The sequence below is a fragment of the Lonchura striata genome, chromosome 2 (assembly GCF_046129695.1).
Source record: "Lonchura striata isolate bLonStr1 chromosome 2, bLonStr1.mat, whole genome shotgun sequence".
NCBI classification, from domain to species: domain Eukaryota; kingdom Metazoa; phylum Chordata; class Aves; order Passeriformes; family Estrildidae; genus Lonchura; species Lonchura striata.
In genome coordinates, this window is record NC_134604.1 from 69,572,872 (window position 1) to 69,599,576 (window position 26,705).

General features: G+C 38.0%; 1 protein-coding gene across 4 annotated transcripts in view; it reads right to left on the reverse strand.

Annotated features, from left to right (window-relative positions):
* Window positions 1-26,705, reverse strand: part of WASF3 (WASP family member 3) — a 64,254-nt gene that overhangs the window by 18,693 nt on the left and 18,856 nt on the right. For 2 of the 4 annotated variants that reach the window (XM_021542013.3, XM_021542010.3), the window contains exon 3: window positions 2,734-2,876. The exons of 1 other annotated variant lie outside the window; for it this stretch is intronic. In XM_021542013.3, the coding sequence (XP_021397688.1) occupies window positions 2,734-2,866 (133 nt within the window). In that variant the 5' untranslated portion in view covers window positions 2,867-2,876. Of the gene's footprint in view, window positions 1-2,733; window positions 2,877-25,913; window positions 26,006-26,705 lie in introns of all 4 variants that reach the window. One more of the 4 variants, XM_021542011.3, reaches the window with a different exon arrangement.

A 26,705-nucleotide genomic window follows, 5' to 3' on the forward strand; every position in this document is an offset into this window, starting at 1 on the left:
GTTACTGACTAGGTCTCGATTCCCATCTCCTTTCTCACAGTACCTCTAGCATGATATTTAATGGCAAAAATGCAACCTTTCCAACCCAGCCTGGTTCAGTACTACAGAGAGATGCAGTGTGCTCATGCCTGCACAAAAGCGAGTGAAACTGAGCCAATGGCCAATCTACCCAAGAAAATACTAGGAGGCAAGTTCTCTGCATGAAGAAAATTGTCTTTCAAGTCTCCAGATTATACTTCCTCCATGCTGCTTAGAGGTACGAGCTGCAAATGCTCCCTGTCTTTCCTCTCCAGGAGATTCTTTCCTCCCAAGTGGAGGTGAATCCCTTAGACAAGGTCCTGCCTTACATAAGATTGAACAGTTTCATACAGAATTCTGCTCACTCTGCCTGTGCTCTGAGCCTGCTGGCTGGAAATAAACCCAAATCTGAAAAAATAATACAGAAAAAGCTCTCCTGAGAGCACATTCCCTTTGGATAGGAACTTGTTCACATCTCCCAAAAAGAGCAGAGGCAGAAGCAAGCCAAGTCTGTATGCAACAGTGCACACCTATCAGTTTTTAAAATCCACATTGAACTCACAATGCAACACTAAAAAAACAGTGTGATTGCAAGATAGACTTGAACTTGCTTGTGCTATGCCTGAAGCTGTGGGAACACCAACCAGCCCTGATGCAGTCAGCAGGACATACTACTTCAGCTCCAGCACAGCACTTTCTTGTGATCATTTCCTTGCAAATGCTGTCTGCAGAAAAAGCCCTCTGCAAACATGACATATTTCAGACTGTGGATAAGAATGGTGGTACATTTCACTTGTTAAATACCACACATTCATCTGTTAAGACTAAGGACACATCATTTATTTGCATAGATCTTTACCTTGACACTAACAGAATTTTAGGGGCTGTCTACAAAGACTTCAGATGACCGTAGAAATCTGCTAAGGGAAAACTGCTGGATATGAATATAAGTAGTCAGTTCCTTAGCAACAATCTTAAGAGGATCTAAAAACACTGTATAACAGATTAGCCCCAATTCCAGATCTGGATAAATGAAAGCTGTACACATTCCTAGCCAAGTCAGACAAGTAAAAAGTGTATTTTCCACACTTGGACAATCCTAGCACACCACGTCTTATAATGTCTCCTTCAGTGTAATTAGAACATTAACCATTCTTACTTTCCTGAAATTTAAGGATGGTGCTACTAAGCAATTGTCTGAGAAAACAGTAAACGAAACTCAATGACAATGCAAACACAAAGTAACTCCAATAACATCAGAAACCAAGTCGTCAGCTGCTGCTCAAGAAAAGCTTGCAAGTGATCCTCTGATCTATCTGAAAATAATAATTCAAGGCTTAGCAACAATCCAAATTCTACAAATTCCTAGGGGAATGATGATAAAACAGAAGTCTGTTTTGAATATGATCTTAAGTCCTCAACACTCCACCTTAAAAAGCCCACAACATACTCTAACTTACATATCCAAAGCAGAAATAACAATGTTCTGAAATACAAAATAGTTTCTATACAAAAAGATCACTTACAGAGCAGGATGCTTCAACCTGGAAAAGACATCATCAAGAGAACAGGATAAAGACTTAATAAAATCACAAATTATTACCGAAATGCACAAGATGAAAGCACCTTTCATTATTTTTCATCACACCAGAATGAGAAGGTATCAGGAGGAAGTACAGGTCAACTTCCATTGTGGGACATTCTGCCACAGGTCACTGGTCAAGAAGAAGGTTTAATCCCTATTTCAATGGATCTAAGCAATACCACAGATGATATTTTACAAATGCTTATTACATAGGATGATTCAGATGGACCTCCAGCTCAAAAATCCCTAAATCCCTGACTATTGCGAAGAGGAAATGCTGTGTTTCTTGTTCTCTTTCCCTGAGCAAAGGCTTTTTCCTATCATCATGAACTGAACACCAGTGGGCCCCATAGTCAGAGCTCCATACAGACTCTCAGTTTTAAAACCACGTCCATTTACAAAGAGAAGCAACTGATGAAGCAGTAATTTCTTTTCTAGGAGTAGCGTTATCAGCACAAACAACAGCTGCTGATTGTTAAAGACTGTCTGAAAAACATCTCTTATCCCTTTCATCAAAAATATTGTTCATCGTGCAAACACTTCAGTCATGCTTCTAGAATTGCTAGTGGTGGTGTCACCTGACAGGTGTGGTGTGTAGGCTACTCTGTACAGAGCTGATGTTAGCCTGCCTCAACTGTAGCCTGCAGGCTTGTTCAGCAAATGGCATCCTTTCAATGCGCTTAATTTCATTCATATGAATTGAGCACACATATATATAAAAGAGAAGGCTTCAGAAATACTAGCACACTACGAAAATCTAAAATTTCAGTCAAATGTGTCATTTGATGCCAAGAGGCAGAAGACTTTGCTGGCTCAATCCTGTAGAACTCAAGTGCTGGTCTTGTTTCTTGAACTAATTTCTCTCACCTTAGAAAAATTTCTGGTCTTCTATGCTCCGGTCTTTTGATTGGTAGTGGTTTTTTTTCTACTTGCTTTTTGTTAATTTGTTTTTTGGAGTGGGGGAGGGTTGGGTTTTTAAATAAACTTCAAAATATAGAAGAGCATAAAGGCAATTATTATTATAATACATACGTGGTAATGTCCCATACCATACTTTTGCTATTGAAAACAATCCATCTCAAAGCTTTGCATCATGAATCGAATACTTGCAGGAAGTTACAGGTACTTACTTAAGCTGCTTAGCTGGCGTATGATAGCAGCAAGGGTGCTATTTGTTACACATTCCAGTTCACTTGTAATTCCCTCTGGCAGAGCTCCTCGGCAGAGATGCCTTGGTTCAATGTTCCTTTTCACCAAAGGCATGGCTCACAATCTGGAATTTACAAACAAATATGTATGACATTTACAAAAATGAAATTAAGAGCTCTGAATCAGTGTAGCACACATTCAGGTTTTTTTTCTCCAAAAAGTACTTCACCTTGCTTCAGCCTAAGATACTGTACAATTCCTACTGGGGCACTGGAGCTGTGCACTCATGCCAGAATATGACAAGAGCACTGCAGAGCAGCAGAGAGTAAAGGCAATAAAGGTAATGTAGGCTTTTTGCCTTCGATTTGGTGTAAGATTTACTGTATGCACAGACTTGTGCTGCAGTTCCAGAATCACTGGACTTCAGTGCACATTTGCATTTAGAAAAAACTGGCAGTCCCCACACAAGTGGCAGGAAAGGTCACTGTCTGGAGCATGCTGGCATTCTGCCTTGGCAAGCTGGCCACCAACAGACCAACCAAGCACTACAGCCCCCAATTATATCAGACACCAACCTACCCCAGCTCTGGCAGTTTTCAGTAAAAATGATAAATTCATCTGACATATAAGGGCAAGTGCCTCTCAGAATTAGGCTGCATGAGGAAGAAGATGGTTTACCACAGGTGGAGCTGTATGACATTCTGAATGGGATAAAAGCATTTACTGAACAACTTTTGGGAACATGCCAGATGCAGGAAGACATTTATCTGAGAAAACTAAGGTTGTCAGAACTGGTTTTCTTGGAAAAAATGAAATAAATAAGGATGGTGTCCTGGTTCCAGCCCAGACCAAGGGGAGAAGCCAAGACATTGTGTTATTTGATACCATCTCACATCAGGGCCAAGGGCAGGGAAAAGGGATTCCTCTCTCATTTCTAAGAAGCAGTGCATTCCTCTACAGTCAGGAACAACCTGGCTTCTGTCAAGTCAGGCTCTGCATTTTTTGAGCATTTTTGCACATGAATAATTCTCTCTTTTTATATATTTTTCTTATTAATATTGTTGCTGCTACTGTTTGTTTTCTTATCTCATTGCTCTTTCCAATAAATTGTTCTTATTTCGAGCTGTGATCTGTGCCTTTTACACATCCAGTTCTCCCTGGCTACCTGGAGGGGGTGGGGGGCAGAAGCAGGGAAGGAAGGGGAGCGAGCAAGTGACAGTGTGGTTTGGAAAGTCTCGGGAGAAGAACTAAATTGTGGAGTACCATTCCTAAACCACAACAGATGGGGAAAATAAATGAAAAAAAAGAGCTCTCAAAGCATCACAAAAGGACACAATGGCATAGAAAACACTGTCCTGCAGAGAGCAGCTTTCAGAGCAAGGATGCCCAAGCGAGACAGAATTCTCCCAAAAGGGAAGCAATATAAAACAAAATCAGTTTTCTTGAAAACTACATTAACTCAATAGTCAAGTTGATTACATTTTTAACAGCAACAATTCAATGCCCATGTACTACTCATTAATTATATTCTGTTTAAAACTTCATGGCATGCAAATTTTCCGGAACAAGAAGTTACATTATTACCAAGGACAAAGTTCATTTGGGAAAGGCTTAGCCAAAAATTTCTTTTTTACCATACTAAAGCAATTAAATTAGCCTTTCAATTTCTCTAATTAAAATCACATTAGTAAATTAAAAAATCCTTTTGTCTTTCAAATGTTGCACAGTAATTTTTGTAATGACTTCCACCTGAAAATTTAAATATTTTATTCTCAAGAACATTTCTAAAAGCTTAACAGCCTTAATGAACAAAAGAAACTAACTGCAAGACTCTTTCATAACAGGTCAGGAAGGAACAAGCTCATGACTTCTAAGCAGTAGTCTTGAATTATATTGTATGTCTTTCTTAATATGAGACAATTTGAGTAAGTCAGAATTTAAGGTTAGCTGAATTTGCTAAATTTTACACAACAACACATCAGAGGTAACAGAGGAACAACTTCTGCATTTGATTAAAAAACCTTCCTGTTTCTGTTCTATGTTTTTGTATTCCTCTACAAACACAAATATTTCAAAATACTACTTCACATCCACTCCAGATGCTTTTCTGAACTTGATAAAAAAATAAGTCAAAACTGGAAATTCACAATTACTGAAGAGCAACATCTAGCACCAACACTGCCAACAAGCTAGTGCATTGAAGCTACAAAATAGAAATCATTATGAGGAATTCTTCCACTGTAATGTAAATGTTACCATGAAAAAGCATTTCATATAAACATAACTTGTAAGACAAATTAAAAGGAGCAGAAATTAGTGCTAAATTAACAGTTTATATGACAAGGCCTGTTTTTCCCATGGCACTTTCTGTCTAGCACTCTCAGAGCTGCCCCCTGCCCTTACCCTCTGGAGTTCACCCAACTCCCTCACCTGCCCACACAGCACTCTGGCCCCAGCTGGAAGCTGGCTGCGCACTGCCCAGCTAGCCTCTTGAAACACCTACCTTATTGAGTACAGTCAGAATGCCTTCCAACACGAACTCTTATTTAAGTCCCTTCTCCACATAATGTTCTTTCTTGCCTGCAAAAGCTAATTTGAAGAAAACTACAACTGCAATTCAAGGTTTTTGTTTTCTTATCACTTACTGACGAGATGGTCCAATGTGTTCAAGAGCTACCAGGGGACTGACAGACCAATGCAAGAAATCCCACTTCTTTAAAGAGCATGCTAAAGCACACACCAGGGCTGAGGGTAAGGGAAAATAAACAACTTTCATATTTGAATGCATGATTTAAATTATTATGTAGCAATCTCATTTCAGTTTGAAGTTTAATTACAACAGGTAAACTGAACACCAATGAGTAAATATATGCAACAAATTAAGCAATCCACTACCTGCTCCTGATCAGATGAAAAGAAACTCTGCAACTGCAATAAGTTTCTTCTAATTTAAAACCTTTATCTAACTGAATTAAACACCTACAGACCTATTCAGATATTAACCCATTACTAAGTAAAAAGCTTGTGTCCTTACTACTAAAACACAGCCACCTTTTTCTTCACCACACACAACTCAGATGAACTTAATCCTTTTTAACGAAAATGCATGAGAAGTGAAGCTAACTTCATTTCAAAATCTATGTAGCAAGAAGTTAGATGAGAAATCAAGACAAAACACACCTCAATTACAGAGTCTTCATGAGACACAACCACACTGAAGGGAGTGCGTTACCAGGAGCAGAAAACAAGAATTTGCAATGGCAATTCCACTGCCTTTCACATTCATCTTCCGCCTCTTTTGAGTCACACTCAGTCCCAGTTTCTTCCTAGACAAGATAGTCACTGTGATGTCACTATGTTAAATATACTGGCATTTAGAAATCATATTCGATTTTGCAATACAGAGGTTTAATAACTTCCCTTCTGTCATGGTTTAACCCCAGCCAACAGCCAAGCCCCCCAGAGAGCTGCTCTCTCTGTCCCCCACCAGCTGGATTAGGGAGAGAATGAAGAGACTAAAAGATAGAAAACTCATAGGCTGAGATAAAGACATCTTAATAGGGAAAGCAAAAGCTGCCCACGCAAGAAAAGCACACCAATAAATTAATTCACTGCTTCCCACAGGCAAGGGTTTAGCCACCTCCAGGAGAGAAGGGTTCCCTCACACATAATGGTGACTTGGGAAGTCAAAATACTGCACCATCACTTCAAACATCCCCCCTTCTTCTCCTCACTTCATACACTGAGCACAATGTCACATAATCTGGAATATTCCCATGGACATTTTGGGTTGCCTGTCCCAGCTGTGTCTCTTCCCAAATCTCCTAAGCACCCCCAGTATTATCCTTGACAATGTCAAAATCCAATAAGCAGAAAAGGCCATGGCTCTGTGTAAGCCCTGCTCAGCAATAGCACCTCTAATTTATCAACCCTGGGTTAAGCATAAATCTGAAACACAACTTCCTGTGAAAAAAATAACTCTACCCCAGCCCAAAACAGAACACCTTCCATCCACAAATAATTGAAAAATCTAATGCAAATAAATTACTATTTTCAAAAATTATGTCAGTGTAGTAGATTGGTCCCAATCATAAAGTTGTAAATTTTTTTTATTCATTTTAGCCCAGTAAGAACACAATGGAACCAGGGACTTATAATTTGGATAAAAGGGTTCATCTCCACTGTGAGGCCACCCACCTGACAGCTGCCTTTAAACCATCAGCTGCATTAAGCACAAGAGAGGAAGACTCTAGAAAGATGCTATACTGCACATATACAACTGGCTGAAGTGGAAATGTATGACACATTAGTGTCAGAACAGAAAAATCAGAAAAGTCAGAAGGGGAGAGAAGAAAAACTAAGAGGGTGAGATGTCACTTAGCATCTCACTAAACCCATGAGTGCCTCACTGGACATGGATCAGATTCAACATCTGGCTGGACTGAACTCTGACTGGAGGACAAACGGACACTGCTCCCCAAACCCTCCAGGCATCAGCAACTCGATTTCCACACACATTCTGAAAGGACAGGACATCAAAAGCTTGAATTAGCTTAGATCAAGCCATTAAAATTCAGATTTTGCACGCTTCCTCAGTATTCTCACCCCCCTTTCTCTTCTGTCTCTCTCCCCCTCCCATAAAAACTTGCATAACAACTCCATAAAAACTTGTCTTTTGTCTTAAAATTAGAAGGCACTTATCCCAGTAGTCATTGCTGTAGAGGCAAGTGTGCTACAGAAAGACTTAATCAAAGCATTTTTGCTTTTCTTTGCATGCTTCCTCTGCAGCCACAGAAGTACCACTCCAGGTCATCTCAGACCACCTTCCCTTGGCCACCAGCTGTTAAACTGCATGCAAGAAGTCTGACACTGCCTTGGCAAGTAAGTCGGATTCTTAAAAAGTCATGAAGAGAGCAGATGTACAGTAACAAACTTGAAAGATGACAAACACCATGTGAAATCTTTCCAAACAACAGCAGAACACAGCTATTACAAGAGACAAGATGAATTTTTCAAGTATTTGAGCTACTGGCAAAAACTCTAAGTACCAGCTGTTCCGCAAACCTGCTGTTTGCCCTTTCACATCCCCAAAACAGCACTGCAATTTACACGAGTGCTAGAAATAATGTACCTGAATTCCATGGTTCTTTAAGTTCTTTACATATTCACTAATGCCACAAAACAAATTCCAACTCATTAAGCAGCCTCCCTTCTTGTGAATGTTTACGTATTACATTTTCTCAAAGACACTGTTCAATCCCTTTCTTAAACTCTTCAGAAATTTCTTCTTATATCCTCTAGTAAAATATGACAAAGCTGAACATTTTACCATGAAAAAGAGTTTACTATACATCAATTCTAAATTCTCCCTGAATATAGTCTATTCTTTTCAGAGCGCATTGGAGCTTTCCATTGATGACTCTCCCAGCTCTCTATAAAAAGAGAACATACCATAATTCTTTCTATGGAGAAGAAAAACGAGACAGACTGAACACACAGCTTGCCATGAGTAATGTACCAGATGGGATTCCATTCAGGATTAAGCACCTAAATTTGTATGGCTACATATATATGAGCTCAGCAGAAACCCAGAGAGCAACCAAATCCCTGCATCTCTTGACAGATACAAGAGGGACATGGTGTGCTCAAATACCTCATGTGTAAGCTCTGATAAGTACTCACCTAAATTTCAGTGTCTGAATGTACAACTGCATTTCACCTCATCAAAACCAGAGAAATACTGTTGGCTTGCTCACATCAAGCCACACAAGTTACACTACCTCCTAATCACAGTCTCCATGTCAAGGGCATTTCAGCATTTAAAACCTTTACAGACAGTTAAGTTTTCCCATATGTGATGTCCTAACAGTCAATTCAACACACAGCTTCCATCTCTGAATGGTACCAGATTTGGAAATACTGCCCCTATTTTCCTGTACAAGTTTGTAATTCTAGAAAGCCTGCCATCACCCACTTTCAAGATTCATGTATATGCTAAAATGGAATAGAAGAGAAAGCAGAAAGGTGAAAGATCCCAAGCACCAGCTTTAGAGATGCTCTCCCATCCCCATTCTTTTTCCTCCATGGAGGTGCCATTATCAAAGATCTCCATACCCTCCAAAGGCTCTTCATCCTTCACAAATGAAAGAAATGGGCTACATGGAGAATAAACACTGCTATCCCTACTATTCTAATGGAAGGAAAGGAATAAATATGCCTTTAATGCATGCTCCTTTCTGGTTTTTCGAAATCCTAAATGACTGAGAACCTGATGTTTTTGAACCTTTCCTACTTGCAATCTCTGAATGTCATTTACTATCTAATCAGTAATGACAAGTTAAAAACAAACCATAACTAGCATATATTCTGAAAATTATTGAATTCAAGATTAATGTAATGTCATTCTTCTGTACTTTTAAAAGTTTTGTGCTTTTTTTTCTTTTTTTTTAAGCTGGCTTCATTCTAACAAGAATCTGAATCCACACTTTGTATACTGCAAAACAACACAGAATATTTAGCCATCAGTTATTGTCTCACAGTGCTCTCTAATACCACAGAATTATTTTTTATCAAAAGGCATCCAAACAAGACTATTTAGCTATTTGAATTCTATCAAGTATGCAATTTCTCTCTCAGCCACCTTACTATGTAATTAGTATCAAAACAAAATAGTTTTACTAAACCACAATTATGCTTTAAGTACCAAGTACTTTACTTTTATTAGAGCTAACCTTATCTAAGGGACATTGTATTTTTTAGTCAATATACGCATTTTTTTACATTTGCCATAATTTTTAATGCAACTCTCTTGATTTTGAAAGGAGTTTGGTGATGCAAGGACAGACTTTTGATACAAATATGCACAAAATTTAATAGAATTCTATTTCCTAAGGATAATTAAAAATCAAGAATATTTCTTATCCACAACAATCCATATCTTTCAACAATACATGTAAAGTAAAATGCCTAGAATATGTCCTCCTCACTACAATTTAATATATAGCCAATTCTATCACCATCCTTTTCACAGCTCTTCCTCCTGATTGCCAGGTCTGAGTGCAAGGAATGAGTCAAGGCTGGAATGAAAGCAGGTTTTTTTCCTCTCAGTATCAGACCACCACTTCTCATCTTCCTCTCGCATCATACCAATCTAAATACTAGCGATGATGAAAAGGGCACAGAAATTCCTAAAGCTATTTTGTTTCTTTAATAGAGCTCTTCAGTGTCTGTTGCAATGAGCTGCTTCTGAAGGTTCACCAACTTGGACAGTTGCTTTGTTTTCTTTTCTTTATTTGGCAGAGTTTTTGTCTGTGCTGAGATCTTCAGGGCAGATTTTATGGTCCAGTGATATTATGAAGGAAATCAAGACATTAAGTAATGACAAGAGAAAGGACAACAGGAGAACGGATGGTAATTAGTTCTGCTTATCTGCAATCTAAAATTTTATGGATGCACATTTTCCTAGTCAGCCCTTCATATCTCAAAAAAAACATGTAAGAAGCAGAACAATAGCTACCTCTATTAATAGAGTGGGCCTGCAATACAAAGGCTTGCAGAACCATTAAAAGGTGAATGCATTAATTCAGGAATTTCCACTAATTAAAAAGCTGGGAGAGAAAAAAGTGAACAGATCTTCACAATAGTGAACATTTACAGGTACTTTAAATTTAGTTCTCAATATTTCAGATTAACTATAAACCTGCATAGGAAAGATAACATTCACAATGTCATCCTGAGGATGATTCAACCTAAAATAAAGTAGCTATTCTTTCCTTGACACTACAGACTGTAATATAAAAGGCTTTGCAAACAACAACTATGATGCCAGATACTGACTTATTTTCTCTACAGCTTCCAGGATGAGTATTTTGTGGTCTTTTCCCCTTTGTTCTACAACCCTAAGTTTGCATTATCTGTCCACTGTAGCTCAAGATGCTCTTTGGGCACCTGCCATTCTTTGATAGAGTCAAACGTCTCCTCAACTTCTGCTTAAATACTTGTGTCTACAGTTTACTGCCAGGTAAGTCTCCCAGTGACAAAAAGACAACTGAGGGACCACTTCAAACTTATTGCATTAACTCTTCCCTTTCAATAGAACTGTAACATTTCAAAGCCACAATCCTAAGAATAATTCACAATACTTTTCACAGCTTCTAAGAAAATAAAAAGCTTATCATCAGGAAGTACAGACAGATTATGATGAAGTTTCATCTCCTGCTACAAAATAAGGGATCACATACATCTCACCCAATTAAATGGCTTCATCATTGATCAAGGAAGAAATAAAGGTATTTCTCACTCACTGCTAATGAAGCCACTTAACTAAAGATTAACACTGGTATATCTCAATTTCCAAGTAGGCAACTTTTCAGGGCCAACTGCAACATACTTATGGAATACAGAATGTATTTCCTGTATTAAGTTCTCACTGTTCAAATTAATGGACTTTGCCATTTGACTTTGCTGCCACTCGCAGCATTTTTAACACTGCCCAATATGCAAATATCTTTGCCAGTAAACTGCACTGAATTTTTTAACTCCTTTCACCTAAATCTTTGTACTTTTTAAATAATTTATTATTTAAATTATATAATTATCATTGATCATTATATACTTATCATCTTCATAAAAATACAGGAAAAGCATACACACAGTATATTTGTCATCCTGAATATGAATATTTACTTAAACATGAATATTCACTTAATTCCACCATCCCATTTCTTCACATAAGTTTTCCCCAGAACATCTATGCGTATCCCTTAACTAGTTTTACCCTCTCCGATTTTTCTCATGCTTACGTTTACTCTGAAAATAGTGATCTGAAAGCTGATATCTTGGATTGTGTCACTTTCTTCTGATTATCTTCCTCCTTAGAACAACTACAGTAGTAGGTAGTTTCAGACTGTAAGCATCTCAATTTCAAATAACCCTCCTGAATCTAATTTCAGAATTCCATTATTTAAAATTCTCTTACTTGAAAGAAACACAAAACAATGCAAGAAATACACTGTGGTACCACTGAACCTGTGTGTTAAGCTTTGAAAAGCAATTTCTCCTTCACTAACACATTTTAGTCTTCCTTGACACCCAGTGTTACTCAGGTATCTATTCAGAAACAAATTTCTTACCTGAAATCTAACAGAAGTTCAGAGTGCACAACACAATAGCTTGCTGTACTGAATCCAATCAATCTGCCAGCATCAGATCCACCCACCCTTTTATTCTCATTCTGTTTCAGAATAGAGATGATCCAGGGCACCTTCACACATGACTGAAGTCCCTCGTTTCTAAACCACAAGCTGTCCTTTCTGCAACCAAAATTTTGTTCATTAAGCCAGAACACTTACACTTTATCTCAAAAGATGTAAGACTAAAGGGTACTAAAGAATCCAACTCAGTAAACTAAAAGACATCCACACATGGTATACTTGTTTCTGTAAAAAAGAAAAATTCAAGGTAAAAAAAAAGTTCATTAAGAGCATGAACTGAAAAACATGTACAGAACTTTCTTCCCAAATAAGTAAATTTAAATCTGTTTTAACAGAATGCTATTACCTTAGAGTGTGCTTAATGGTAAGAGGTGCACAGTCACATCAATACAGCTGAATGGGGAAAAAGTTGGTTTGCATGTGTCTAAGTCCAGCCTGACTACCATTAAATTTATTAATTGTTCTATATAAATCAAATTTTCCCTTCTGCCTTCTTTCCATAGCCACGTGAATGATCTTAGCACACAGGGAGTCATGAGACGCCCCATTGTTTCTTTCTGCTGAACAAACAGTGACCAGTTTAAAGTATCAACAAAAGATGCCGACACGTTAATCTTGTTCTTAGCGTGATGGCTGCTCATCCTGCTCCTAGTCCCTTCCAGATGGCTCAGTGTGAAAGAGATGGTGGGATGGGGAACAAGGAATATTCCATGCTGTTCTGAACATCTGTTCCACTGCATTCATACATTAAAAAAAACAATAAATACCTTACCGCCACCATCAATTTTACATTTCAACCTAACACTACTAGACTAACACCAAATACAGTGTAAATGTTATGCATGCACTTGAGAAAGGAAAAAAATCTCCTTTCAAATCATGTAAGAGCATGGGTTTCATTTCTGCTATCTTAAGAACAAACTTGTTTGAATCACTAAGTACTTATGCTGCACTGAAAACACAGTTTTCTTTCATATGACCTTTCTGTATTATACCCCAAGCATTTATTATCATCCCTTCTCCTATTCAAGCAAACAGAATTGAACTGAGTCACCATTTGTTTCCCTTTGGTTTTTTGTCTTTTTTTTTTTTGGTTATTTGCCTTTACTGCAAAGATGCACACTACACATTTGTTGGAGCTTGTTTAAATTTTATTTGGGCAGTTCGGTACAGCAGCTAAAAAATAATTTGCTTGTGCCTATAAAGAAATAGTGGTAGCCTTTTGTTTTTTAAGCAGGGTTGAAATAAATGAAAATATAAATATATTACTACACTATACTGCCTACCTCTCAAGTGACATTTACCCTTTAAAAATACCACCTCTTTCTTGAAAAGAAGCACCCAGCCAGAGTTAGGAGAAACTCAGAACAGAAAGGAAGAAGCAGTGCTTTGTCCTACAGCACGGGAAAGAAGATTTAGATTGATCATCCCCTCCCTTTTGTATCATCTTGACATGTGCAAGCCATACGGCTGCTGAATTATTCAGCTCTTTGTACTTGGAATACCTAATGATTACATGAAAATTTAGAAGTACTGAAACACTGACTGGAAGAGGAGCAGATTGTAAAATCTAATTTTGTTTTGGCCTTTAGTACCCTACATGGTAACATTCAGTGAGAAGTATAAACGAGATGAAGTCAAAAGGAACAAAATCACAAAGCAGCAGAGAGTTAGTTATAACACCAAGCTAATTAGGTCAGGAACAGCCCTCCACTAGCAGGTCGAAATGTTTCCAGATGTCATCTGGATCTTAATCAGATCTTAATCAGATGTGAGCAGAGTTTATGCAGACAGAGCCACACAGTTCTCACTTTCTAAAGCAAAACTCAGCAGCCCAAACAGCTGAGAAAATGTCTACAGGCATCTCAAAACCCAGAAGTATTCCCATAAACTGGCTAAGATAAATTAAGCCTTAAAAGTAAATGGTTCAAGTAACTTGCTGTGTACTGCAACACTAGTCATTCCCACCTGTTTAGTACCTGTTCATTTTTCTAGCATAGTAATATCACAAAGCAACAAACAATAATAAAAAAAGTTTTAAAAACATGACATAACCAAGAGAACTGCTATTGAATAAACATTGGTACTTAATTAACAATTAACCATACCACCACCTGAAGGAAATTTCTTTGTTCCCTACCCACCTACTGCAGTCCAAAAAGTGTCATTACAAACAAACTCCTTCAGCTGACAATTAAAATAATAAGACAAAGCACAGCTTTTCATGTCCCAATTTAGGATACACCACTGAGAAACTACTCTTAAGTATGACTCATTCAACAGTCTCTTGAATGACAGCATTAAACACCTTGCAGTGCTTACTTTAAACCTGTTTTGATTATCTGATGCACATTCTTTTAAGAGTTTAGAGTTATATACAGTCACATTCTATCTGCACTACAGAAGTGGAAAAATTCTGTGACAAGAACCATTATCCTATAATTTCTTGACACTGCTTCAGACAATTTGACACTAGAAGAACTCGTAATAGAATATTGAAAGTCTGCAACTGCAAACAAGCCTTTTCTTAGTGTACAAATAACTCCTGCAGACCATTTAAAGTACATTTGTCCCAGCTGTCCTCCTTCACAAACAGTAAGGGTTAGCAGAAGCAAATGCCTTGATTATATAAAGAAAACCTAAGATGCAGCTAGGCTTGCTGACTCGCATTGATCCCATTTAACAGAGCCTTACTGGATTTAAAGTGCTCGAAATAACTGTCTGGGTCACAGTCCATGCAATAAAGGCCACCTGGTGAGGCCCCAGGAGACCTCCTGCAGGGACAACATGCCATTCAGATCCTCCAATGACCTCAAGCTAAGCCAGAAGCAAATTCAGTAATTTGTTTCTCAGAACTCCAATTAACCTTAAATTGGAAGGGAAAGTAAAAAGGGGATCAAGGATTCCATGTTTTGTCAAATAATATCCATTTTATGGCTATATACAATGTTCCTCATTTCCCATATCTAATATTCACAATAAAAAACCTTTTAAAACAGGATTTTTCTGGGGAAAAAAAAAAAATCTGTTCTTAAACTCTTTTACTCCCAGCAGTTATCTAAAATGTCACATGGACGTGTTACATTTTCAGATAATTCAATTAATCCAAAATTTAAAATGTCACAGCAAAGTGTCAAATTTTTTTATGGCTCTCTTCTGCACAGGAAAGCCTCTGTATGTCAAATATGCATATGCAGACAAGTACACTCCATGTATGTTTATGTTCTATATATACACACAAGCAATTTATACACATTTATTATACATATGACACACAGAGATGATGGAAGACAGTAATAATGTAGGTCAAACAGCAAAAGAAAAAATTTGCACTTAAGATTAATGCTGAATTGCCATGACACCTTCCCCGCCTCCATTCCCAACAAACCTCCTCCACTCCCATTTCTCACAAGTCAGGAAAGACTTTACCACCGGGAAACACCTGCAATTATGCTTTTTCAGGCTACTACACTATGTATCACAATCCTGAAAATACTTTGCAGTCAAAGCAACTTTATTATCCATCTGAACAGCCACACAACAGCAGCAGAACTTTCTTGGTATGTGTCAGGAAACACATGGACAGCCCATGAAGATTATAATTATTACAAAATAAAGCAAGATCCCTGGAGTTCCTCAAGGTGAAGCTTTACACCCACGCTACATATTTTCCTGATTTTGACACTCCTACCAACACTTGACTTTACCTATATACCAGAAACCTGGAAATGGCAACTAGTCTGTGTAGAGGAAAACCAGATTTATTTTGGGTGCTTTCATGGAAAAACTGAACTAAATATTTTGTGTCTGGATTCAACAGCTGAGTCTAAATGAATTGAAAATTCCCAACTATTTTTATCCTGAGCCAAGTGTGCCATCTGTTCCCATGAAGTCCATGTTCTGGTTAACTACTATACTGCAGCATTATCACAAAGTGCCATGTGATTGAGGACTGGAATTCAAATCAAGAAAGATACTATAAGTGACAGAAAGCAACACTCAAGACATTCGTAAACATAAAAATTTAAAAAAAAAAAAAAAAAAAAAAAAACAAAAAAACCCAAAGAAAAATAACACAAAACCACCAAACCATCATCCCCCCAAAAATCACCACAAAGCTCAAGCAGCCTTATCAAGATCCCCTGTTAATACAGCTTTTTATGTTGTGGTTATTTCGCTCTGTTGCCTAAGGAAGGCAGAGCTCTGGTAAGAGACCTTCCTGCACTGGGGACACATTTTATGTTTTTCTTGCACATTATCTGCCTGTGCACAGTAACCAAACACTAAGGATGCTACTCCCCTCTTCCAGCTAATCTTCCTCACTCTCTTCCACACAGTTAACATCTTCAAGTTAATCACAGAAACTACTCCTACTTGACCCATGAGAAATAATCAATATGTAATTTCTCAGTTCATAAAATGAAATAGTAACAGTTACAGATGACAGCAGAATATTCAGTTATCAGAAGTACAGGAGCTCCCTGCACCCCAACAACTGAATCACAAGTGAGTAACATGGGTCTGGCAGAAATCAAGACAGATTGTACTCATTTTTTCTTCCCTTATCAATACCAAAGACATTTCTTCAAAACTAATTTACATAGGCAGAGTACCTTTCACCATAAACAGAATACTAAGAAAAATTAAGCTGCAGTAAAAAACTTAAATCTAAACACACTTGATATATTTGTTATTGATATGTAAGGCACACTAAGACTGTAAGCAGATACAAAACATCACATCCGCTCTTGGTGTTTCGGGTTCTTGTTTTGTATCTGCTTACAGTCTTAGTGTGCCTTACATATCAATAACAAATATATCAAAGTGTGTTCTCCAGCCCACCTTCTAAGTTTTTTACTGCTGCTTATTTTTCTTTATTCTGTTTATGGTGAAAGGTACTCTGCTATGTAAATTAGTTCTGTAGGGTCTTTGGTATTTTTTGGGGTTTTTGTTTGTTTTCTGGGTATGTTTGTTGGAGTTTTCTTAAGAGGGGTGTTAAAGCTAAAATCAGTGTCAGGCAGTACTACAAGTAACATGCTTTGATACAGTAACACTGGCATACAAAACCTCATTTTCAGCATTAAAGAGATCTCCTCGTTACACATACAGCAACTCCCATTGTGAGACAAATAAGCTACTGTAAAACCATAGTGAGTTTCAGACAGAATTCAGCAGTTAGTCTTCTGTAAAAATCCCCTTTCAACACTGAAGGCTGGAAAGAAAGTTGTGTTCCATGAAATTTGGCATTGTATCAACAAATCTCCATGGAGCTGGCAGGATAGAAGTGCTCCAGAAACCAGCTTCAATGAAAAAAAGTTTGTACATTCCTACCATGTACAAATAATCACTAAGAAGAGGCTTAAGCAACTTTTTCTCCTAGCTAAAAATCATCAAATCACAGCTAAGATTACTGAGGATGCAGAGGTTATCAATGATAACATGAAATTCTTTAAACCTGCTTTATTCATATATTTCAAATCAGTGCATTAAAATATCCCTTGTGGAAAATTTTGTCTTTCTTCAAGACACATATATTTAAATATGACTTGAAAATGTAAACTTAGCTTCATAAAGAACTATGAAATTTCAGAACCTAACACTGCGTACTTGAAAGCATCACACTGATTTATAGCTATGTCTGTAATTCTCTTCTTTTAGTCAATGCCAAGAGTGGGTGAATGATAAGTGTGAGCTTGGAGGAAAACACTCTTACATAGAATAATAAAAGCACAAACCATCAAAATACATGGAGTCCCTAACAAAGAACAGCATGAGCCATCAAGTTTTCCACCTGTGAGCCTCTGGGGATATTCAAAGACTTTAGCGACTGCATTAGCAAGTTGTGTGGTACAACAGGAGCATAAGCACCCGTGGTGTTACGTTTTAGTTAAACGGTATGCTCTGTCTCACCCCTCGAAACTGTATGGTTTATTCCAAGCCTGTACTCCTCCCCTGAGGTATCCTGTCTCTGTAATCCCATTGGCCCAAATTTCACCCGGCGCCCACTTTGAATCTCCCAGTAAAGTGTGCCAGTGGGACCAGGCTCTCTCTCTGAGCCAGCTCTTGTGGCCAGTGCTCTCTCGGCTCCTCTCTCCCCCTTCCCTCCCTCAGAAACCCTGATGCTTCCTGGGGGTAGGACCCCCAATAAACCCTCATCTAATGAGCACCCTCTGAAGCCGTGTCGAGTCTCCTTGCCTGTTGCTACCAGCAAATTTACAGCTTAGGGGGTCCCCCAAATGCACCACAACAAGCACCTTCAGAGCAGAATAGCTGCTGGTGATGAACCTGAGTCCATCTCGTATACACTCTTTTTTGTAGGGAAACAGGAATATTTGTTCCAACCTAGTGCTCTCCCAGTCCTTGGACCATCAGATCCTGATACTGTCACATATGCCCCTACAGACAACATTTTGGTTTTGCACTCACATGAAAGTGTTCATATACTTCACATCTGGGAAATTTGCATCATAAATATAATCCTGGATCCAAACCAAACCTACAGCATAATACATCCTACAATGTTGCTTCAGCATGCTTTAATTTGCTATATAAAGGCTGAAAAAAAGTTTTCTTTTGTTTTAATTTTGTCAGGACACAATGTAAGAAGAGAGGCAAATACAGGTTAGAAAGAAGAAGAATCATCTTAGGGTTGAAAATATGTCACAGTATTTTTTAGTTTTGCTTCCCTCCAATACTTACAAATGAAGGTTACAGGAGTCACTTACCTTGATCCTCTCACTCCCTATAATGCACTCAGCCTTCCAATGCTTTGGGAAGGATCTCATCTTCTTTACTAACTGTCAGTCAAACACACAGCAAAATCCTGGCAATAGAGCCAAATAAAACCCATTGAAAGAGGAACAGACTGCCTAAATCTAGCAAGGCTGCAACTGCCAAAGAGGATCACCAAGTCTATTACAGTAAGGTTACCCAATACCTTCACTCCTACAGTATCTGTACACTCTGACATTAAATTTACTCTCCAAGCATAAGAAAGGCAAGAAGTAGCATCTCATTTATACTGATGAGCAGCACAAGAGCCACTTGTGTGCTGCTCAGCATCATCAAGGCCTGTAGAAGGATCAGAAATTGGACATAGATCACATCAATACTTTGCAACAAATGTTTCAACCACAAGATGAGTTATGCTTCCTTCTCAGAAGCAAAATCCAGTCACTGCCTTAAAATCTGCTCCACTTAAAGTTGTGCTTTTTAAGACAGCTGCAAGCCAACCGCTCCTTGATTTAATTAAATGGATTCCTTTTCCCATTCCTGTTTCAACATTTGTGCTATTATAGCTGCTGTTCCTGGCTGAGCTGCTTCTCATGCTGGAATCAGATTGGAAGTCAGCAAAAATCTAATCCAGGGGAAAGAAGTCAAAGCAGTTTACGGAATTACTATCCTTATATCTGAGAGCATGGAAGTGATAGTGAAAGCACTAAATCTGCTTCAAGACAAAAGAAAAAAAAAAAAAACAAAAAAACAAAGCAATTCAAGATGAACTCCCATTTCATAGCCAGTTAAGAGTGGTTGGTTGTGTAGGTGAACAGCAAGCTAAGCACAAGTGACTAGATAACAAGGCTGAAAGACTAGCAACTGTTTCCTACAAGAAATGGCACCAATATTGTCACATTAAAAGAATTTTACTTGAGTCGTAGAATATGCCGAGTTGGAAAGGACCCATGACAACAGTCCAGTTCATCTCCTGACCACACATGGAAAGCCCAGAGTTAATCGAGGTACTTAACAGTGTTGCCCAAATGCTTCTTGAACTCTGACAGGTTTGGGGTGATGAGCACATTGCTGCAGAGCTGGTTCCAGTGCTTGACCACAACTCTCAGTGAGCAACTTTTCCCTAACATCCAATCTAATCTTCCCTAATGCAGCTTTGTCATTCCCTTGTATCTTGTCACTGGACATCTGACACAGCCTGGATCAGCACCTCCCTTTCCACTCCCTCACAAGGAAGTTGTAGAAAGAATAAGGTACCCTCTTCCTGAAGATTACACATAGTACCTTCAGCTGCTGCTCAGAAGTCATTCTCTCTAGTCCTAGTCCATCTTATTAGTAGCAACACAAACCAATGACACTAAAGACCTCACAACTCTTGCAATTTTCAGGAACTTTCTGGTGACATTTCCCAAAATCACGTAGGCATCCCAACAAACTCTGAGTAGGTCAACAAAAAATTTACTGAACAGAAGAAAACAGATATCCCCCTGTGTGCATTACAAATTCTGCTTATCATGTTAGCCACATAAGTAATTTATGGCTGTATCCTTTCCATCTCTTTCTGAAAAACATGCTTTTAGTGAATACTAACCTAGTATACATTGATTTCTCTGGTTTATTTATAAAAAGAAACAAGCAGCATATACTCATAAATATTTAAGACCAATTTATTTCTAAGGAATGAAATATTAAGTATGTACTTTTTTAATAAATACACAATACACTGAAACAGCAGCATGGATAGCAGCTCAAGACAAAAATTAGTGTCCTCTTCTCAGGAACAAAAAGTCACTTATCTGATGAAAGATACTGTCACATCTCAAGAAAAGTAGTTGCCCTTAGCTCCTGGTAAATTGTGAAGGTCCCTTTTTTCTTTTCCAAGAGACTACAAGATAGAATCAAGGACAAACCATTGAAAAAATTAAGGAACCATTCTCTCTATGTTTTCAGTCTACAATCCAAATTGATCTTTTAAATCATAGAGAACAGAATATTTCTTTACCTGTTTACCATTAATCATTAGTCATAAAATACAGTTAGATTGCATGTTGAACTGATCGCATTCGTATTTCCCAATTGATGTATCTATCAGCATTCCACAGCCAAACACCTGAAGCCACTCAGTTTTATATTGATAAGATGCTCTGCCCATATTTTAGAGCCACAGTTCAACCTTCTCCTTTATAGGAGTCCTGCTGCTAGTGCTTTATCTCCTCCTTCACATCCAGCACCACTGCTTTGTGCGTATTTGCCATCCCAGCTGCCAACACAGCAACCAAGATTCATGTCCATCATGTGCCCTACAGCCACTTTCCTCTACTAACCTGGACTCTGTTCTCCACACTTCACTTCTGCAATGCCATGTCTCACTATTTCTTTGGAAGCTGACAGCTGGTCTAACAAGAGTTGGAGGCATTGGTAGCTAAGAGAAGAGAGCTAAACTAATCCTTTCAACTACCCTTTCACCCCCGCAGTTTTACAATCCAGTGTTTGCCAACAAGCCCTATTTGGTACAAAACATTGATTTTTATTTTTTTTAAATCATTTAAACTGTTTACTATTCAGAAACAGATTTAAAAGACTCTTACTTTTAGAAGAGTCCACTAACTAAAAGAATGGAAGAGTGTAACTGCTCTTCCCCCTTTCCTATCCACTCCCGAGCCATTCCAAACTCCCCTCCCACTATCAGCGTAAAACATCCTATTCAAAGTCTGTGTTCTTCTTTGAATATGAAAACTCTTCCAACACACTCCATAGCATGTCAACTCTTTCCACAATCCCTCAGAAGTAAATGCTGCTTCTCCCCAAGTAATAAGGAAAATGCCCCTAGCTTACTAAATGCTGAGAGATTTTAGACCAGGCAGCCACCTGCAAAGACTATTTTTTTAGTATAAGGAGACATTAATGCCTCATTTTAAGCTGTTTTAATGCATAGCTGAGGCTACCTTGTAGTTGCAACCAGATAATTTCAGGGCAGTCTGTTTTATCTTGAAGGCTCTTCTCAGTGGTGCCAAACAACAAGACAAGAGGCAATGGGCAGAAATAGATGCACAGGAAGTTTACCTGAACATGAGGAAGAACTTCTTTAGTGTGCTGTGACTGCACACCAGAACAGACTGCCCAGAGAGGGTGAGGAGTCTCCCTCGCTAGAGATATTCAGGAACCATCTGGACACAATCCTGTGCCACATGCTCTGGGATGGCCCTACTTGAGCTGGGAGGTTGGACCAGATGCCCCACTGTGGTCTCATCCAACCTGACCCATTCTCTGAAATACACAAAGCAAACAATAAATGAGGAAGCTTTACACATTAATGATTTATTTACAAGTAAAAGTATAACACTGCAACGAGTATTAATGAAGTACGCTTTAATTTTATTCCTGAATTTAAAAAAGAAAGGGCAGCCATCTAGATACTGATGGTCACAGTAGTCTCTTGTAAACCTAAAGAGAGCAGTTGGAAATCAATTAGGACACCTGTTTCCAAAGAAAGAAAGACCCAGCTGATGTTTTTCACCCCTCCAGTTCCACAATGGTTAGCAGTGAACTTTGCCATAAGTTTGCCTCAAAATATTTTGCATACTGGATCAAAACACTTTCAATATTTCCTATCATTAAATTGCTTTGAACAAAAAATTTCCTAGATGTTCATTCTTAACATTAGGAAGTAGACTTTGAACCTAAACATGTTTAAGTGAAAACAATGGGGGGAGGGGGAATTAAATCCTGGCATGTTAATATTCAGGATGCCTTTGTTTTTCTTTAAATATAGAACAGAAACAAAGAAAGATGCTGAATTCTGAACTGAACCTACTCTAAACTTGCCTCCCTCACAGCAGAGCTGTTGCTGTTACACTGGTGATAAAATCTTCTCCTGTGAAATGCAATTATTAGTTTAAAACCCATTGAGCGAATGAGATCCCCCAATCCAAGAGGAATAGATTTCTTAACTACAGCTGTGACCAGCTGGCTGCTGAACAGAAAAAGGGTTGCTATTGCCATCTCTGTGATGAGGCTCCAGGGGCAATGCTGCGGTTGTTGGCACCCTTCCTGAGGTTCAAAATCACATCAAACCAAACAAAACCCATTGTGACTGGAGACCAGTTTGTTTTTATGGACTGACAGGGTGACTCTAGGCACAAACACATTGACTCAAAGTCTCAAAGACTGTAATTTAAAGTTATCTGTGATTACATGGATCTTCCATACACCCCACCAAATTATGTAACAAACCTATCAATACTTAGATTGCTCTTAACTACACTTTAAAATAATCAATGTAATCTACACAGCCTCCAAGCACATATGGAAAAAAATCAACCCATTAGAGACTAATCTATGCACAGTTCAAGATGTAATTTAACTACATCAGTTAAATTTAGAAGCTGATTTATTTAATCATTGCACAGGCAACCAAGATTTAAACCTCATCTTCAAGCAGACCCCTGTGCACAAGCTGCATAATTCAGAGGGAAGTTATTATGATGCCAATCACAGAAAAGTTCAGAGAAGAGGCCAATGATTTCATTTATTTGCAGAAGTGAAAATTTCCCAGTCTCAGACTGTGATAACAAAGACTATTTCTATATGTGATGAGCATGCTAAGACTCACAGTGCAGATACCAGTTTTAATACAGAAAGAGAAGAAATTTGCTAACAAACCCATTTTGCCAGGCTGCAATGTAATCCAACTCCATGCAGTCAAGTCCAAAATGTAAATAAGTGCATACTGAAAAGAGTTTAACCCCAGACAGGCAACAGCTAAACCCAAATATGCAGCCTCTCCTAACACCAAAATTGGACAGAAAACAAGAAAAAGCTCATCAAAAATGCATGTAGCTGAAGATTGAAATCTGTGATGTCTCTATCCTGTTTTAAGTTAGTCTCTCCCAAAACCAGTTCCACCTCCTTTTGGCATTACCATTTGTAATATAAGAATTCTGCAATACTTCTGCCTTTCTTATAGGTCTTTTTCCACCCCTGGGAGACCATTGGAGAAACACTGTCCTGTTACTCCCCCCATCCACTGCTATGCAATTAGTGATCTGCAGCTTTTCACTGGTCAAGTATTCCAAAAACCTTCCACCATTCTCCAGAGACTATTTCTCTCCTGCCCAAACTACTTTCCACACTCCGTCTGCCCCATTCTGACAAGCTTATTTCTTTCAGGGGACTATTCTTAATGGTTTGTTTTAAATCAAACACTTAATTTACTAAGTAATTCTATAATTTAGCAGCCATTAAGGTTAAAGGATGAGTGAAGAGTCAGATAGTACAGGCAAAAGTCTTGGCACATAAATTTGGTTTAACCCTGACTGAAAATATCTAAGTTGCTTTCTCAATAAAAGTATTTTTGAAGACTGAAGTATTATCCACACAGCAATCACAAACATAATTTTAACATCTTTTTTCAAAACGTGTAAGTGAATACACAGTATTTTTTTCTGCCAAGCTAAGTGTAAAGGTGCATTTCTTAGAATTGTTTGTATGTAATGACAAAAGAATTCTTCTGGTAGTCTACTAAATTGACAATCGGAGATAGTAAGCACCAGAGGCTGCTTTCAAGCCCTGCATGTGGTATTTTATTCCTTGCTCCGTGCTCTCTAACTTTCTTTGTGGAAGACACTTTTGTACCACTGCGTTGTACGTTTATAACAGACATTTAGAAAAGCCAGTGTACACTACTCACACAGTATGGCATTTTAAGCAATCAGCAACTTTTATAAACATTTAATATATAGTTTTTATCAACCTGACAACTATTGGGGGCATTTATACAAGCAAAATACAGTAGGAAATCCAGAGAGAAGCGAGATAAGGCACAATGATAAACCAAATGACAAAATGAGTGACTTGATTCCAAATTCAAATACCTTACCCTGCATGCAGAACAGGTAAATTAAGCTGTTTAAATTTTTATTATGACTTGAAAGTGAAATTCTTTGAATAGAAATTTAATAATTTCTGTAAAAATCGACCATTATTTCAAGTACAAGTTTCTCATTTTATTGATCAGGTAGTTTCCAAATTTTATGTCCAGTCTGAATGTTTGTGATACATGAATGATCAATGCTCAACCAAAAAATTAGAATCTGTTTACTAGAGTTAGATTTTAATTTTTTTTTTTTTAATTTAAAGGTTGATATTTTTAAGTATGTTCAGCATTGTCTTTATACACCATCAGTTACATTAAACTCCAGACTAGTTAAACACTTGGCACTTCAATTAAACTCTACATGAAATTTGGACTTAAACTGCACAAAGAAACAGAAAATACTTGATAAAACTACACTGAGAATGAACAGCAAATGTCTCAAAATAATTTTTGAAGTTTTATCAATAAATATAGCCTAGGTAAAATATTCCAAAACCAAGGTTCTTATTCCTGTAGTAATTAATTTCTCTAGCTCCCTGTGAATAAAAGCAATGATGTTCCCATGCAGCAAGAAAGGCAACTGAACTGTAATAGTGCTGTAACATTCACTAGTTTGTTAATTAATAAGCAATACGCTGATCTGCTAATCTAGTGAAGCATATTTTCAATCCTGGATATGTCCACTTGGTTTACCTTTTTTTCTTTGCAGACTACTTTTCCTGACACATTTCCTCCACTTTTGACATTTACGGCAAGAGATCTTTTTTCCAAATTATTTCAGTACATAACCATTGATTTACCTTTCCACTGAATGGGTAATGCAAGAGAGGTAAAGGGGGAAAGAGTGGGTTTTCTTTCACCCTTCTCCTTCAAAAGTTGCTACCATAACCCTCCCACTCCTGTGTGCACCATATTGCTTCCTTATTCCTTCATTCCTTTAAACAGTTTCCTACTTGAAATTGTGAATGCATACATTTTCCAGAATTCTTCCTTTTCTTAACTTAAAATGCAATCTCTTTCAGAACATATATGCTGAAAAGCATCTTGAGTATCATCAAGAATCTCCTCAAAACTTAAAACTGAAATAAGCATAAGTGAATTTCAGCTGAGGGGAAAAGTGTGCCAAAGGATCACAGCCAGGGTTCTAGACAGTCAGCTCCAGAACACAAGAGAACAGTATCCTAAACAACAATCTCCTAAAGCACTGCTGCATACTTTACTGTTGGCTCAGAGACCTTGAAGCAAGGCTGGCCACGGTTTCTGGCAAAGGCAGCACTGTGGTGTGCAATGCAGGAAGAAAACAGTATCTTCTACAGGTAGCTAATACTACTTTTAACCTCACCCTCTCTGAAGGAAGAGCAACAAATCTGCTCTTCAGCTTCTTCCCAGGCTCAAAAGCTTTCGCTCTCCCAGACACCAACAAGCTGCAGCTCCCTGCAAATACACACATGCACACACTTAGCAGCTTTACTTACTGTAACAAAATTGTCTGCACTTTGCCAGCAGTCCTTCATTAGCACCCCAGGTGTGTCCCACCTCTTATGTCACAAGGTGAGGAAAGTGCTACTCTTCCAGCAGAGCAACAGATAATCCTTATCTAAAAGTCCCTGGTGTTCAGTGGGGGCAGCTGAGACAGATTGGGGGTAGGGAAATACTTCCCCACACAGCTAGTTTAATAACAATAAGTACAAATCTTTTATTATCCAATGCACTTTGATGCCAACAAACATTCAACTTCAGCAGATTTAGATTAAATCACTTAGACAATACACCAACAAAGTACAGATTATACAGGGTAAAAGTAATTAACAGATGCAAATTTATAAATCTAGTATCTCATGAACAACTATGAATAAAGTAAATTTATTCTAGTTTCTACACAATAAGATTAGTATTCAAATGTTACCAGCCTCCTGGGTGAGCAACACTTTTGACGTTTGTTTCAGGGCCTAGTCAACATTACAAAATATAAACCACCTACGTATCAAAGATATAAACTTCCTTCCAAAGGCTAACTCAAAACCTCCTGGACAAGTTTCTAAAACTCATCACTGGTCTTCAGTTGAGGGACTTATCACAGTCAAAGCTATTTGTAATACATTCACACAAATGCAAAGTTGACAAGGAACATTCA